The sequence below is a fragment of the Mus caroli genome, unplaced genomic scaffold (assembly GCF_978045245.1).
Source record: "Mus caroli unplaced genomic scaffold, Mus_caroli_1 scaffold_9, whole genome shotgun sequence".
In the NCBI taxonomy this organism is placed as follows: Eukaryota; Metazoa; Chordata; class Mammalia; order Rodentia; family Muridae; genus Mus; species Mus caroli.
In genome coordinates, this window is record NW_028227264.1 from 15,087,199 (window position 1) to 15,104,023 (window position 16,825).

Sequence of the window (16,825 nt, forward strand, 5' to 3'; positions counted from 1 at the left end):
AGAGCTTGCTGTCATGAGAGAACTGGGTTCTGATGATTCCAAGTAGCCTTGGTTTTTGTTGCTTATGTTCTTAAGCTTGCCTCCTGCCATCTCTTTTATCTCTAGTGCTACCTGCCCTCCATATATCCGTTTGGAGCCTGTCCTTCCTGTGATCTTGGTTGTGTCAGAGCTCCTTGGAGTACAGCTGTCTTTGTAATCCTTGGATCCTGAGTTCCTGGGAATCAAACTCCCTCTGGGCCCCTGAGATCCTGGTGTGACCAAGTTCCTGGGATTCTGTGATCCTGGGCATGTTAGAGTGCCTGGGAGTGGAGCTTTCTCTGGATGTTTTGGGACTGGCTGCAGAGTTTGTACCCAATGTCTGTTCTGGGCACCAGCCCAGACCAGAAGGAACCCTTGCCACTGGTTGGGTAGGGCTCCTGTGTCCCTTGATCCCGCTGGTCCCAGTTATTTCTGGTGGTGGTGGGATAGATGTCGTGTCCTCCTCACCTCTGATGCTATGATCCTGGGTGTGTTAAGCGTGTCTTAGAGTAGAGCTTCCTCTGGATGTTGTGGGACTGGCTGTCACAATTATTTCAAGTATTTTTTTCCTTTCCTCCCCACTAAAAACTACTCTTAGATGTTTCAAATATAATTGCTCTGTGTGAATCCATCACTCCAAATCAATGTATTAAGACACTGAAAGGTGGAACTTACTAAGAGGTGGTCTTTATGCCACCCACACATATGTAGATTTGCAGTTTGATCTTCATGCAAGTTTCCCAACAACTAGAGTGGGGAGTGTCCCTCACTCTGTTGCCTGTGTGTAGATCCTGTTTCCCTAACTGGACTGCCTTATCTGGCCTCAGTGGAAGAGGATGTGCCTAGTCCTGCAGTAACAGGAGGTGTCAGGGTTAGTTGATACCACATGAGAGGTGACCTGCCCCTTCTCAAAAGTGAAAGGAAGGGTGGCTGGGGGAGGGGTTTTAAAGAGGGAATGGGGGGGGCTGCAGTTAAGATGCAAAGTAAATAAATTGAGAAAAAAAATAGTCTCCTAGGCTCATATAATTGAATGTTTAGTCACCAGAGAATGGAACGGTTTGAAAACATTAGGATTGGGTGAGGCCTTGTTGGAGAAAGTATATCACTAGGGGTGAGCTTTGAGGTTTTGAAAGCCTGTGCAAGGCCCAGTATATCTCTCTGCCTGCAAATCAGGATGTAAAACTGCTCCAGCGCCTGCTTGCACTGCAACCATGCTCCCCAGCAGGACTAAGCCTCTGAAACTATTTTCAAGTCCCTAATTAAATGCTTTCCGGTATAAGTGTTGCCTTGGGTGTTTCAAAATCACACTTTTTACATGTTTCTATAACACTTTCTATACCATAGAATTATGTGTAACCAGAACAATAATTTTATAAATACATGTGAAACAAGGGGAAGGCTGATTTGCTATGATTTTGCTGCAAAAGCAGCTTACATGTGATACATGTGTGTAAGCAGTGAAGAATTTGTGATTGTGGGTCCTCTCCCTGTTTTTTCTTTTTTTATATTTATCTATCATGCATGTGCATGCATCAGAGCATACATGTTCTGGTCAGAGGATGGCTTTCTAGAGCTGCTTCTCTCCTTCCACCATGTGAGGTCTTGGGATCAAACTCAACAAGTACTTTTATTTACTGAGCCATCTTGCTACTCTGGAATTTTCACTTTGGATTAGTTGCAGTAGTACTTTTGGAATGGCTTTCTGGAATTTTTTTAAACTCTGAAAATATCCCTACTTCTCTACTATCTTTTCTTACCAAATATCCCCGTTTCTCAAAAACTTCCAAGAAAATCTAAAAAGCAAAGTTTAATATTTGTTTCTAAAATTTTATTATTCTTAATACACACCTTTCACATACAGAAACCCTCTAACATCACACATGATTCCATAACCCAAATGCTTCAATTTTTATCAACATTCTTTAAGTATTTACACTGGCTTCCCTCAACAAAAGTGCAATCCAAGACATCTTGACAAGAAATCTTTGTAGACAACAACATATTTTTGAGCTGGTTTTCATGGTGTCCATTCATTATATTCTCTTTCAATTATCTGAAAAAATAATAAAGTCAACAAGGTATGAAGATGAACTAGGTTAGGCAGCATCCTGTCATGGGAACCACACCCTAAAGAAAAGTGCTTTTTCCTCACCTCTTCCCCAATGTCCCAACTAAAATTACTCAACTGCTTCAAGGACTTGAACAGAAAATCAACAAGGTTAGAAAACAGGCACAAAGCAGACTGCACAAAAAAAGCACTGGTATTGTAAGACGACATGAAGAACTCAGAAAGGTAGTCTTGGTAGTCTAGCATGTTATGACTCAATCTGTTAAGTTTTATTATTTAAACATATAAAACTCTTTCTTCATAAGTTAATTTTTCCCAAAAAGGTATGAAAATTTCTTTTACTTAGAAAAATGAATCCCTTTTTCAAAAACTGGAAATTAAAGGATGTTGGAGAAGTCCCTCTGGTAAGTGCTTCCCATGTGATCAGGTGATCAGAAACAGCAGAGAGCTGAGATGGCCTGAAGAAAATACGATCAGAAATTAGCTTGTCTCAAAACTGAAGCTCAAAGTATGGAATACTTTAAAAATAAATGACTAAAGATATTAAAGTAGATAAAAAATCACTTTAAATTACTAGTCAATCTATGAGTTACTGAATCTATGAGTTACTTATCAGAAACAGAAGTTAGATCTCCTAGGTGACTGATACCCTTTACTATCCCAACTACAATAGAAATGATAATCCTTCTTGACATAGTCCAATTCTAATCAACGTGTTCAGACAAAGACTGGTGAAAACATTAAGGTCAGAAGATTTCCAAAGTAAAATTTACCTTTATAGCAAGTATTGTATGCTTAGTTGTATTTTTTTTTCTCCAATCAGCCAAATTTTCCCTTCCAGACAAAAGTGAAATTAATGCACTAAAAGGCAAAAGGTAAGTATTGGAATGCAGGGCTTATGCTTCTTTTGTAAGACTATATACATAGTCCTCACTTTATCATCAACATAGCATCAAATGCAAATGTTATCCAACTGAAAAAAAAAACCTCTTCCTTTTAGGGGCAGAAATCAATCTAAGGAACAAGAACGGAATGTGGCTTACAGCTCCACAGTGTCTTTTAACCTAAAGAACTCACTTGGTACAGTGAATAGATTGACTTCGGAACAATAATACAGTGAAATTTTACTAGAAAACGTCAACAGGTTAAAGAACTGCATTGCACGTACTTTATTTATTTTAAAAGAATCAGAAACACGAAGACAAATATGAATTTGAATAGAAACTTACCAAAATTTTAAACTTGAGTGTACAACAGACTCATAGGGAAACAGCTAATTCCTAATTACAGCTTTGTGCTTTGGAGACAAATTTGTAAGTATTATGTTATATAGACCTCTTGTAATTGCATTAAACACCACCTGACCAATAATGATTTCTGCTTGTCCTAGGCAAGGTTTTACAGATGTGAAACTTCAGATCATCAAGCTATGAGTAACAACCCAACTGGTGAAGAATATTCACCCAAAGATGAAGAGTTTTAGTTGGGTTCCTTAATGCTGATCCCATCAAATCACCAAGCAGTAGGACTTAAAACTCACTGGCAATAATGCTTAGACAATTTTGAAGAGAAACACCCACTGTATGTGTAGGGGGCATGAACCAAAAAAGTGATATAAAATATTTACATAAATCTCAAATTTGCCTAGTCATAAATGGTAAGTTTTAGTATTCTTTTAATATATACTTCTAGGTCATACTTGAAAATACCAAATTGCTTCATAAGAAGTAATTCTCGAATTCTAATTGGCCAGGCCATGTCTTCAGCATATTGAAGTTTCCACATTCTCCTGCATAGGTTTGTTTGGAATACTTGGTCTGTATGCTACTTTTGCTTTAACCAACAGTGAGGGATCATGGGAATCTTTAGGATGATCTATTTTCAGATGTGCTCTTTTGCATTACTGCTCCCAAAACTGAACTTACTTTTAAAAGAATAAAAACTATTCTTCATCATTCTAACAAATGTCGCCCTCCTTCTTCAGATTGGCTCTGACTATGTGGCACTAGATATACTGAAAAGGAAGTGTGGTACAGGTGGTTCTGCAGCACAGCAGGCAGGCCAGAGGTTTACCTGCAAGAAGCTCTGGATACCAGGCAGCACTTCAGCAATGCAACCTGTAAATGCTGCCCATCAAAACCACCGAGTGTACAGGTTTTCTGTAGACTCTCTGACCACCTCTAGAGATATAGTTCAAATAACCAAGGTATGTCTTTCTGCCTGCCTGATTCAGTGTACATCATTTCCAAATTTGCTTCACAAGACCTGCTAGATTCAGCTCACCTACACAGCAACAGCTTTCACGTGTCGTATAATTTGGATATTATTTCCAGTATGAAAACTGTTAAATTACACAAATAGTCAAAGAAAGAGCACTCAGTTCTACTCTCAAATCATCTATCAGTGGGAGTAAATTGCACCTCAACCTGTGCTGAAAAACAGAGTCCAGACAGCCTAATACAGTACTGGCTGTCCAGGCTCAGATGTACATTCACTTGTCATTTATTTCCCCAAGGCCCAGAGAACTAACCGTGAGTCTCAAGAAAGCTAACATTTAGTAAAAGCTCCCTCCCAACTCCTACCACACCTCTAGTTTAGCCAGATTCCCACCCCTAAATGGCACCCATTCTTCCTACTACCTTAGAACCCCATCAGAGACTCTGCATGAGACTAAAACCCTTCCAAACCTGCACAATTCCCCATCTGGCCTCCAGTCTTAACCCACACATTGACACTTGGGAATCAGGAAAGGGCAAGAGGAAGTCCCCATTTTAGTGGCACAAATATACAAAGTAAACTCTGCTTCAAATTAGAAAAGAAATTAATGTCACAGAATGTTCCCCTATAAAAGATATGTAGTAAAGTAATAATATCAATAAAATAGCTATTACTAAAGCAAAGCTTTCATCAATAAGCTTCGAGAACTTTGAAGGAAGAGAATGGCTTCACGAAATGGTAGTCCAGGTTCCCACAGTGTGGACACTGCTGGACATTGCTGTACTCAGAGAAGTACTGCATCCCGATCCGTACGTCGATCACAGGCTTGCCACAATGCTTGCAATTCAGACGGGCCTGGGGAAACAGACATCATAAGCCACAATACCACTGGCTACCCAATATAGTCAAAAGCCACCTAATCAAAATGCTGGGAACTGACTGAGATTCAGCAAAACATCTCCATTATTAGCAGAATCAAGGCATGTACATCTAAGATGCATATTCTGGCATTCGTCATCATCCTTCTAAAGACTACAGTCTCCCAGTTTCTCTCTTAATATGAGGTGCCTATCAATGAGAAAATTCTAAACGGTACTACAAACAGAGTTAGCTAACAGCAATAACTTATCTCCCTGGCTGAAATGGCTATTTGCACCTGAATCTACATTTAAAAAAAAAAAAGCTTTCCTGAAGAGTCCAGGTTTATTTCAAAAGCTCTTATACACTTTCATTTGTCTCTATATGACAGTTTTCTTTGATACAAAAGTAAAATCTCCCTAAAATATCCAAACAAAATGGGCAATCCAGGCAAGAGTGTTGTGTATCTTGAGACTCTGGAATTCACTATCACATGACATCTTCACCTGTGCCTGTGCCTCTAAAAGCACAATCCTGCAGCACTTCAGCCATAGATCTGGGAGTGAAGTGGATAGGCAGAAATTACAGATCAAACAGTCTTGATTTAGATCCTCCCTAAAAATGTGCTAACAAATCTGCCCTCAAGGCTTTCTTGTGAAGGGGCATAATGTGCATTTCAGATGATGAAAGGGGCACGCACTGATAAATACCAAGCCCAAGAAAACAGAAAGCCAAACAGCTGGGATTTAAACTAAATGTGCTCCAAAGTGCACACTTCACCTACACACGCTATCTTTCTAAAACCTAAAATGAACTCTCTTTTAACTACTTCATCCCTCTGAGTCTTCAGGAAAGTTCTCTCTAACCTCTTATTCTTTTTTGATAACCAAATACTACTTATTGTTGGCTCAGACTTATTTGAAGACTTTCCTGAATACTTGAGAACTGTCTACAACGTGTATCTTCATGGTGAATATTTTCAATTGTTTAATATAGTAAAAACAACAACAGTAATCAAACAGGTTTTCTGTTTCAGTTGAGGGGCAGAAAATATAATCTTGGCATATATCAGTTTCAAGAATGAACATACAGTGCAGACAAAAGAGTTGGTGGGCAAGATGCCAGTCTGTATTTCTAACTGAATACATGGAAATGCCACACCCATTCAATAACAAGTAGAAAGAACACCAGAATAGGAATCACATGTTTTAGTCATAGCTGTGACACAATTTATGTAGATCTGGAAAAAACTTTCAAAACCTTGAGTCATCCATTATAAGCATCCATTCAGAAAGCTGAATGAGCTCTGGCAAGGTCCCATGCAATGCTAAAATGCCATGAGCTTTATTTAATATAGCCCAAATCTTTGTTCATGTTCTCACTTCCTTAAAAGGCTAACCCTCCTGCTACATCATCTATGTACACAGAAAAGGCACCACACTCCCTTTGGTTTCTACCATCTTACGAATAGACACTAAGGTAGAGCAGTAACATAAAGCATGACAGTGAGTAACTGGAAGATCACAGTAACTCAATCAAAGCTAATCTGGAATCTGCAAATGTGGTCAGAACACCACCAGAACAGGAGACTAAGGTCTTCCAGTTTGTGCCATAGCTCTCCATACCCAAATCCCGCCTGGAAAGAGCTAGTCTTCCAGGAGCACAGACACACCTGAGAGCACAGGTAAGACCACCACTTTTGCTCAAATACCTGGCCCAAGAGGGACCTGCCCAGAGCCCTCATGAGAACACAGGAACTGAGAAGCAGCTGAGGATAGAATCTTTCTGGATTCCATCTGTGCCCAGAGCTGACCCTGTGCCACAGTTCTCCATATACACATTCCACCTGGAGAGAGCTAGTCTCACAGGAGTGCTGACACACAGGCTTAGGGACAAGCCAAGTAAGAGATAGCAAGACCAGCTAACACCACAGATAACCAGATGGTAAGAGGCAAGCACAAGAACATAAGCAAAAGAAAACAAGGCCACTTAAAATCATCAGAACTTACCCACCACAGCAAGCCCTGGATACTCCAACACATCAGAAAAGCAAGACTCTGATTTAAAATCACATCTCATTATGATGATAAAGGACTTTAAGAAGGACTTAAATAACTCCCTTAAAGAAATACAGGAGAACACAGGCAAACAGCTAGAAGCCCTTAAAGAGCAAATACAAAAATCCCTTAAAGAATTATAGGAAAACACAACCAAACAGGTGAAGGGATTGAACAAAACCATCTAGGATCTAAGAATGCAAATAGAAACAATAAAAAAAAAACACAAAGGGAGACAACCCTGGAGTTAGAAAATCTAGGAAAGAGATCAAGAGTCATAGATGCAAGCATCACCAACAGAATACAAGAGATAGAAAAGAGAATCTCAGGTGCAGAAGATACCATAGAAAACATTGACACAACAGTCAAAGAAAATGCAAAAAGTAAAAAGCTCCCAACCCAAAACATCCATGAAATCCAGGACACATGAGAAAACCAAACCTAAGGATAACAGGTATAGAAGAGAGAGAAGATTCCCAACTTAAAGGGCCAGTAAATATCTTCAACAATGTTATAGAAGAAATCATCCCTAACCTACAGAAAGAGATGCCCATAAACATACAAGAAGCCTAAAGAACTCCAAATTGATTGGACCAGGAAAGAAATTCCTCCAGTCACAAAATAATCAAAACACCAAATGCACTAAATAAAGAAAGAATATTAAAAGCAGTAAGGGAAAAGGGTCAAGTAACATATAAAGGCAGACCTATAAGAATTACACCAGACTTTTCACCAGAGACTATGAAAGCTATAAGATTATGGGCAAATGTTATACAGTCCTTAAGAGAACACAAATGCCAGCCAAGGCTACTATACCCAGCAAAACTCTCAATTACCATAGATGGAGAAACCAGGATATTCCATGACAAAACCAAATTTACACAGTATCTCTCCACAAATCCAACTCCAGAAAAGATAACTGATGGAAAACACAAGAAGGGAAACTACACCCCAGAAAAACCAAGAAAGTAATCTTCCTTCAACAAACCCAAAAGAAGATAGCCACACAAACATAATTCTACCTCTAAGAACAAAAATAATAGGAAGCAACAATCTCTACTCCTTAATAGAAATACCTAAAGAAATGTTCAACATCCTTAGTCATCAGGGAAATTCAAATCAAAACAAGAGATTCCACTTCACACCAGTCAGAATGGCTAAGATCAAAAACTCAGGTGACAGCAGACACTAGCAAGGATGTGGAGAAAGAGGAACACTCCTCTATTGCTAGTGGGATTGCAAGCTGGTTGAACCACTCTGGAAATCAGTCTGATGGTTCCTCAGAAATTTGGAATCAGTTATACCACTCCTGGGCATATACCCAGAAGATGCTCCAACATGTAATAAGGACACATGCTCCACTATGTTCATTGCAGCCATATTTATAATAGCTGGAAACAACCCATATGTTCCTCAACAGAGGGATGGATACAAAAAATGTGGTACATTTACATAATGGAGTACTACTCACCTATTAAAAACAATGACTTCAAGAAATTTGCAGGCAAATACATGGATCTAGAAAATATCATCCTGAGAGAGGTAACTCAGTCACAAAAGAACACACATGGTATGTACTCACTGATAAGTGGATATTAGGCAAGGATTGTGGAATACCTATGATACAACTCATGGGCCACATGAAGCTCAAGAGGAAGGAAGACCAAAGAGTGGATGCTTTAGTCCTATTTAGAAGGGGGAGCAATATAATCAAAGGAAGTAGAGGGTGGAAAAGAATTGGAGGAAGAGAAGAATGGGAGAGGAAAAAGAGGGGCAGAATCAGGTATGGGAGGAGATGGAGGAGATATACAGAGGGTCAGGAAATCAACAGAGATGTGTAGCAATGGGGGATGGGCAACTGGGGGTAGCAACCAGAAAGTACCAGATGCCAGGAAACAAAGAGCCTCTCAGGATGCCATGGAGATGCCATTAGCCTAACTGTTGCGACCATATCCAGAGGTTAGGCACTCCACCCCCCAAACCCAGGTTGAGGGATGGGGCCACCCAACCAGCTCCAAAATTTTAACCCTGAAATAAAGGAAATACAGGGACAAATAGTGGAACAGAGACTGAAGATCCTTCCCACATGCAGACACCAAACCCAGACACTATTACTGATACCAAGAAGTGTTTGCTGACAGAAGTCTGATACAGCTGTCTCCTGAGAAGCTCTGCCGGATTCTGACCAATACAAATACAGATGCAGATGCTCAAAGCCAACCATCGGTCTGAGCACAGGGATCCCAATGGAGGAGTTAGGGGAAGGACTGAAGGAGCTGAAGGAGCCTTATCTGGCATCAATGGGAGGGGAGGCCCTTGGTCCTGTGAAGGCTCAATGCCTCAGTGCAGAGGAATGCTAGGGCGGTGAGATGGGAGTGGGTGGGTGGGGGAGCACCCTCATAGAAGCAGGGTAAGGGGGGACGGGACAGGGGGTTTGCAGAGGGGAAACCGGAAAAGGGGATAACATTTGAAAGGTAAACAAATAAAATGTCCAATTCAAAAAAAAAAAAAAAAGAAAGAAAGAAAAGAAAAGAGAACTAGTCAACCTTATCCAAAACCAAAAGACAAAGGAAGAAGGCTATCCACCTCGCTCACAAGCATATTTCTCTTCTGTAAAACACCTGAATGAGCAAAAAAGAGGGGAACTACTGTCTGTGGCTTTGAACTCAACACAAACAGGTCACCTACTAATCAAACTGATACTAGTAGAATATTTTTTTAAAATGAAGTTACAATGGTGATGATACAAACTCCTGTTGTAACCACAGTGTAATACTCACTATCTGTAAAGGATATGGGTTAACACAATGCCAGCAGAGAACGTCTGCTACCCAGAGTCACCCACCAGGGAAGGACGTAATACGTCTTCCTCAAGCATGTTGAATAATAACAATTCAGGTATTCTTGGGATTTTATCCCTTTGGTTTCTATTTCTTATTTCATGGGGTTTTGTGTCAGCACCTGCTCCTTTCCTTTCCTACAAGTCAGGGAAGAAGAGTGCTGCTTCCAGCACTTGAGGAATTATAAAGCTTTCTGGTCAATGTCACATAACTTAAGTGGGAGATGCTAGGGTTTTGCAAACATCTCACAGAAAGTACGCAATTGGTGAATTTTTTCTGTTCTAGAAAAAAAAAAATTCCTTTTCAAATTAAAACCCTTTGTTACAGATTTGTAGTACAAATTAATCTCACAAAATGAGAAAGTTATAAGCAAAATGAAAACTAAAGAAACCAAACAGATACCTAACCCCTTGGGCCACCTACCCAACTGCAGATAGTCAGAGAGCACTTTCATGCTGTCTCAATGGAAGCAAGGTGCTTTGCAGTTTTATTTTAGTTTTGATTTAACAGATAAAAAATATTCCAAATCTACTTCTCTCTATGCCCCCTCTCTCTGAGAGTGTGTGTGTATGTGTATATGTGTGTGTGTTTCCCTTTGACTAAATAGTATTTTACCTTACCTGAATTCTTTATTCTTAGACGGACACCATGACCAAACCCTCATACCTCACATGCAAAGTAACCACAAAGCAGCCTTTAACTCTCTAAGTTAATTTGGTGACAAAAGCCCATAATCTACTGCACCTTCAGTTCAGTTGATACCAACCTGACAGCAGGGAGAGGCAGCCAGGATGTCGTAGGTGTACATGGTGCCCAGCTGGTGCCAGCTGCCATCCCATCGTGACTTGCACTTGATGCAGATAATCTTGTGAACCCCTTCCAGGCAGTCCACACACACTGCATACAGATGCATGAGTCTCCCTGCACAAAGAAAACACAAGAGTGAGGGTGCAAAGCAACTTTATCTCCAGTGGTGATAAAAAGCCCCATCATCAACAAAAAGCAAACATTTTACTTGAGTAAATAATTTAGTCTTGATATCGACAGCCCAGAATTTTTACAAAAGTCACAATTACTATGTTAACAGTCCTCAATCCCAAAACTGCTATCACCACAGCTAATTTAGAAACTAGAATTATATATTACTTGTGATACATTAGAAATTCAATATAATATTTACTGAGCTTTTAAAAGTCACAACCTCAATTTCTTCAGTTTATCCAGGACTTAATGTATATATAAGAAAAAGGTCATCCAAATATATGGAGGGGTAAGCATTCAAATTGGTAAGCATGTCTAGGGTGCTCCTGGGCCATCTGTAACAGCAACACTGCTGAGAGCAGGGAGCGCTAGAACACAGCACAGTGGCTTCTTAATCAGAATGTGCTGCTATCTAACGCAGATCGAGGGATTTTACCATTAACTTGCAAGGACCAGCAGCTCTCTCTTCCTTCTCTACTGCAGAGACATCTAGTTGTCTTTGAAGAGAACATTTTCATTGCATTTGTTTACATGGCCCGATTCCTCCTCGAGAGCAGGAGCCACACCTCATTCATCCTTGTCAATTTGGTATCCAGCACAATGTCCACAGTGTGAAAAGCTCTGTGTGCTGAGTGAGTGGATGGAGCATGGTAACAGCCAAGAACACTATAAACTGGGAGGTGGGGTCTCTGCCAAAACCAGGACGACTGGAAGAGCTCCTTGCAGTACCACCCACCTATGTTCTAAAACACTGAAAACAAGGTCTCATATGCCATACAACTGAGTTCCTGGGACCATATCCAAGTCAATTTAATTATCTATGAACCACTAGAACACTTCATTTCCAGTCTCCTCCTACAGTGCTCAATGATACATCAGGACTGCTAGTGGAAGTTAACACCAGACACAGAAGGTGCTGGTAACAGTGGCTGTGATGGTGAAGACAGGAATGTTCACCGTGCACTTACCCTGTACCATGAGTGTTCCATACATCCTTTCATTTAACTTTCACTGCAACACTACAAAGGGCTCATGACTTTTATTCCCATTTCAAACAGGAGAGGCAGATGCTTAAAGAGTCTAGGCAGCCTGGGAATGCTTACAAAGAAAATAAGGAGCCAAAACAAGATTCAATTCATGTCTCTCTTGACACTAAACTTACAGGCAAACAAACTCTTGGGAAGCCCGAGTCGAAACTTAGTTTCAGGAATTGTTTTCTATTACTATTCCATGATGTCCTATAAAGAGAATTTCTGAGCCATAGAAAAGATTCTGTAAGCAGTGTCCTAATAGCACAATCACATACGATGCACAGTAGTAAAGAAGGCCATCAAATCCCTCTTAAATAGACCAGTGTTACTTAGAAAGACCAAATAAAACCATTTTCTCAATCTGAGAGCAGGGTCTGGAGACAAAGCTGGGGAAGGCCCAAAGGATTAAGGGGCAGAGCAAGAGAATAACAACCCAATGAGCACAGTAAACATCTCACCAACATATAATCAACTGTGAACTGTGGAATCCCGGGCCCTAGAATGTGGCCATCCTGTTGGGAGTTGGAAACGCTTTATAAATGTGGCTGGCCTAAGAGCTCACTATAAATAAGATCACCCAGACTTCCGACGTACAGCAATAGAAACACTGATCCATGACTAATGCCTCAGTGGTGGTACTGGTGACGCCTCTAGCATTCATTAAACCTCTTGACCACAGATTCTAAAATCAGCAGTTAGTTCTTGGTACCTCTGTAGAGTGTACCAAGCACAGCCATTATCTCTGTATACTTGCCTCTTTCTCCATCCTCATTCTGATCAACACCTTAAGGATTTAGTCTTGAGTGCTATCACACTGCTTCTTCTTTTCATTTCCAAGATTTAGCCACCAATGTTAAAAATAATATCCCACATGTTCACCAGAAATGCTTCTAACAGTGCTTGCTAGATTTCTTCACAGAAAGTTAACTAAATATATACAAATGATATACAAATGACCTCATCTTCTTTCCCATAAAATCAGTATTTTCCCAACCTGGTCTACTCTAGCCTGTAAAAATATCATTTATATGGTTATATGGTTGGAATCAAAGTGAACTAAAGAAGACCCTTCATTTTCACAACCAAAGACTCTCCAAATCTGTAATTTTCCTTAAGTCTCCTGCAGATATTCCTTCCTTTTAGTTCCCACCATCTACAAACAGTAGTTTCTTATCTTCATGCATACAGATGTGACAAAATTTCAACTCTGTCTTTAGGTTACAAACTTTTTAAGCAGCTTTTTTTAGTATATTAGTTTTTTTTTTTAATGTGGAAAACTTTTAAATTCAAATTCATAATAACATGGCAAAGGGCCTCTTTGGCTTGAAAGAAATGCCCCGCCTGCTCCCCACATCTCCTATTCCATACTGCCTCCTGAAGAACCAAACCCAAGAACTGGCCCTTTCTTCCTTGGAAATCTCAGAGTGCTCAGAGTACAGGATGTACATACGAGGCATGTGCTACTTACTAATTCCATGTATGATGCTACTATTCACAGCCTCGGGCTCAGGACAGTTAAGTTATAGAAGTTAGCACATAAAAAGCATTTTATATACTAAGACACATACTGATGATCCCACGCAGCACATGTGCAAAGTTTGACTGATGATAGACGAGCACCCTAATTCATTTCCATAAAGTGTGGTACAAGTTTTGAGGTGTAGAAATAAAGGTATTTCCATCCATTTCCCTCTAGGAAGTTACTAGGAGTTATGCTAAATAAGAAACAAAAACCCTACCTCTAAAACACAGGAAGAAACCTAAGTGCCATCTAATGGTATTTCTGCCTTTAGCTGTTCCGTTTCCTACCCTGGGAAGGGTGCCCTGAAGTTGAGCACACTGTTCAATACATTCTACTGAGAGCAGTTGTTTTGACTCTATAGCTGAATAAAATCATACAGCAGCATTTGTCTTTCGGTACCTGACCTATTTCACTTAATTATGCCCTCTAGCTTCATGGATTTGAATAAGTAGAAGGTGAATCCTCACCTGCTTCTAGTGCGGTATAGCAAAGCCATCAGAGAAAACTGCATACAGTTCCCTCAAGAAAAAAAAAAAAAAAAAAACTAAAAAATAGGGGCTGGACAGGTGGCTCAGCAGCTAATAGCACTGACTGCTTGTCCAGAGGTCCCGAGTTCAATTCCTAGCAACCACATGGTGACTCACAACCATGTAGAATGGGATCAAATGCCCTCTTCTGGTGTGTCTGAAGACAGAGACAGCATACTCATATATATTCAATAAATAAATCTTTAAAAAAGAAAAAAGAAGAATATTTAAAAAAAAACTAAAAAAAAAATAGGCCAGGGATAGTGGCCCACACCTTTAATCCCAGCACTCTGGAGGGAGAGCCAGACTGATCTCTGAGGTTGAGGCCACCCGATCTATAGGAAGTTCCAGGCCAGCCAAGGCTACACTCTAAGATTCTGTTTCAAAAATAAACACATAAATAACAATTATGAATTACCTAATAATAGAATGGTTTGACTTGTGTAATTAGAATTATATAATTCTTGACTTGTGTAATTCTTAGAATTAATTAGAATTACCACATGATCCAGAGGTCAAATCAGTATGTCAGAAGTACAGGCATTCCCATATTCACTGCAGTATTCCTCACAAAAGCTACAGAATCAAACTAAGTGTCCATTACAAGAGGAATGGACAAAGAAAATATTTTGTTTACATACATATACACACATATTTAGCAACCAAAGAAATTTAATCATACTTCCATTAAATGGATATACCCGAAGGACATTTTATTAAGTAATAAATAAACCAGGCACAAAAAGCGTAATACCATGTGAGCCACATAGTTGTGTAATGTACAAGGATGAAGTACAGTGGGTACCTCTCCTAGGGAAGAAAGAGACACTGGGGTGGGTGGAAAGAGGCTAGTTAATGGGCAAACAACTATATTGTTAGGAGGAGTAAAAGTGCTAATGGTTCACTGTATTGTACTGACTACAGTTCATTATATATTTTTCAAAATTAGTAGGATTTTGAACATTCTTGTCACATAGATTATAAATACGAAGTGAATGGAATCTTCAGTACCCTAATCTTATTACATAATATAAACAGGCACAAAAACATTACACTACAATCCATAAGTATTTACAATTGTGTTTCGATTAGAAGCACAACTTTTAAAAAAAAAAAAAAAAACACCTCAAATTAACCTAATGGAGGATGAAGGTGGACATGGCTAACAGAGAACCCATTCCATGGGAGTACCAGAAGCCAACCTGTCTATCACCAGTAGGATGAGAAACCATCCTAACCAGCCCAGCCATGGAACCGTGAGAGGGCTTAAGTCCCTTGAAGCCACTAGGCTTTGGGGAGTTCCACCTTACAACAAAAACTAAAGAACTCCTGAGAACCACACACCACATCCAAAGAAGACTGCACTGTGACTGCAACTTTTTTCTTACTCTGAAAGACAGTAAAGAAATTGCACCTGAGAAACAACAATGTTTCTTGTTTTTTTTTTTTTTTTTTTTTTTTTTTTGGCGGCACATGCTTTTAATCCCAGCATTTGGGAGGCAGAGCCAGGAATATCTCTTCTAGGCCAGCCTGATCTACATAGTGAGTGTCTCAAAAAAGCAAGCACACAAAAGGTCCTAGAAATTCAAAATACTAGAAGAGAAATCTAAGGAAACAGTCCATTTCCAGAAGGTTTAACAGATAACACATAACAGAAAAACACAGGATTTTCTTTCCCATCAAAAGAAAGTCAGAAATGTCAAGCTAAGAGGTACAATATCACACATTAAGTAGAAAGAAAGAAATTTATCAAAGTTTTGTATTTATAATACAAAAGCAAAGTTTCTCTAAAGTGAGGATCTAAGTTTCTATACTCAATAATCCAAGACAGCCCACAGTCTATGAAGGTAGAGGAGCTGAGTAGCCACCATATATAGAAGGGTTTCCTAACACAGAGAGAGTAAGGGAAAAGTCAAATTCTTTAAAGAGGATAGAGATTGGGGGCTGGGGGTTCAGAATATCAGACTTCAAGACAGTAACAAGGTAAGACAGGAGATAGTGAAGAAACACTTTCTAAGTTTCCAGAAATAAATGTTTGTAATTTAAAGGACTGCATGACCTGGCTAGGTAACAACCAAGTGTTTAAGACTGAATGAAGGCATTCTCAAACTTCCAATGTCGCAGCTTCTGAGGGTGTCTGAGGGAAAAAGTAAAGAAAAGAAAATATGGGCTAGAAGGCAAGACATAAAGCGTGAGAAATAAGAAAGGCTTTCCTTCAAGTCCAGCAGGTCCTGAGTTCTTCAGGGCAGAATAGAGAGAGCATAGAAATGAAAGCCTTCAGAAGAGATGTTTACAGAAGAAAAGAAACTTCAAAAAATGTTAAGTGTGTAGAAATGCTTTAGAAAAGTGGTTTACAAAGCTGCTAGATGAGAGCAACTGCCCAAAGTTAAAACAAAAAATAAATACACCACTCTCAGGCACTTGAACCTTTAGACGCTAAACCAACGGTTAGTTCTCAATAATAAGTCTTTCCAGGACTGTGACTGCAGCAAGCCTGGGTTACAGAGTGAGACCTTTGCCTCCAAAAAACAAAACAACAAACACATGGTAATGGAAGAAATGAACTCTAATTTTTAAAAGTATCCCTTTCAAGGGATATAATGGGGAAAAATATGTGTGTGTGTGTGTGTGTATATATGTGTGTGTATATGTATACACGTGTATATATATACATATATATATGTATATACACATATATATGTGTAT

The 16,825-nt window shown here is 39.5% G+C and overlaps 1 protein-coding gene across 1 annotated transcript in view; it reads right to left on the bottom strand.

Annotated features, from left to right (window-relative positions):
• Positions 1 to 2,885: 2,885 nt before the first annotated feature.
• Heca (HECA ribonucleoprotein granule regulator) overlaps positions 2,886 to 16,825 on the bottom strand; it is a 47,890-nt gene continuing 33,950 nt past the window's right edge. Inside the window, exons 3-4 of the mRNA XM_021174994.3 lie at positions 10,825 to 10,979; positions 2,886 to 5,158 (exon numbers count right to left, since the gene is read on the bottom strand). Of these exons, the coding sequence (XP_021030653.1) occupies positions 4,994 to 5,158; positions 10,825 to 10,979 (320 nt within the window). The 3' untranslated portion in view covers positions 2,886 to 4,993. The remainder of the gene's footprint in view (positions 5,159 to 10,824; positions 10,980 to 16,825) is intronic.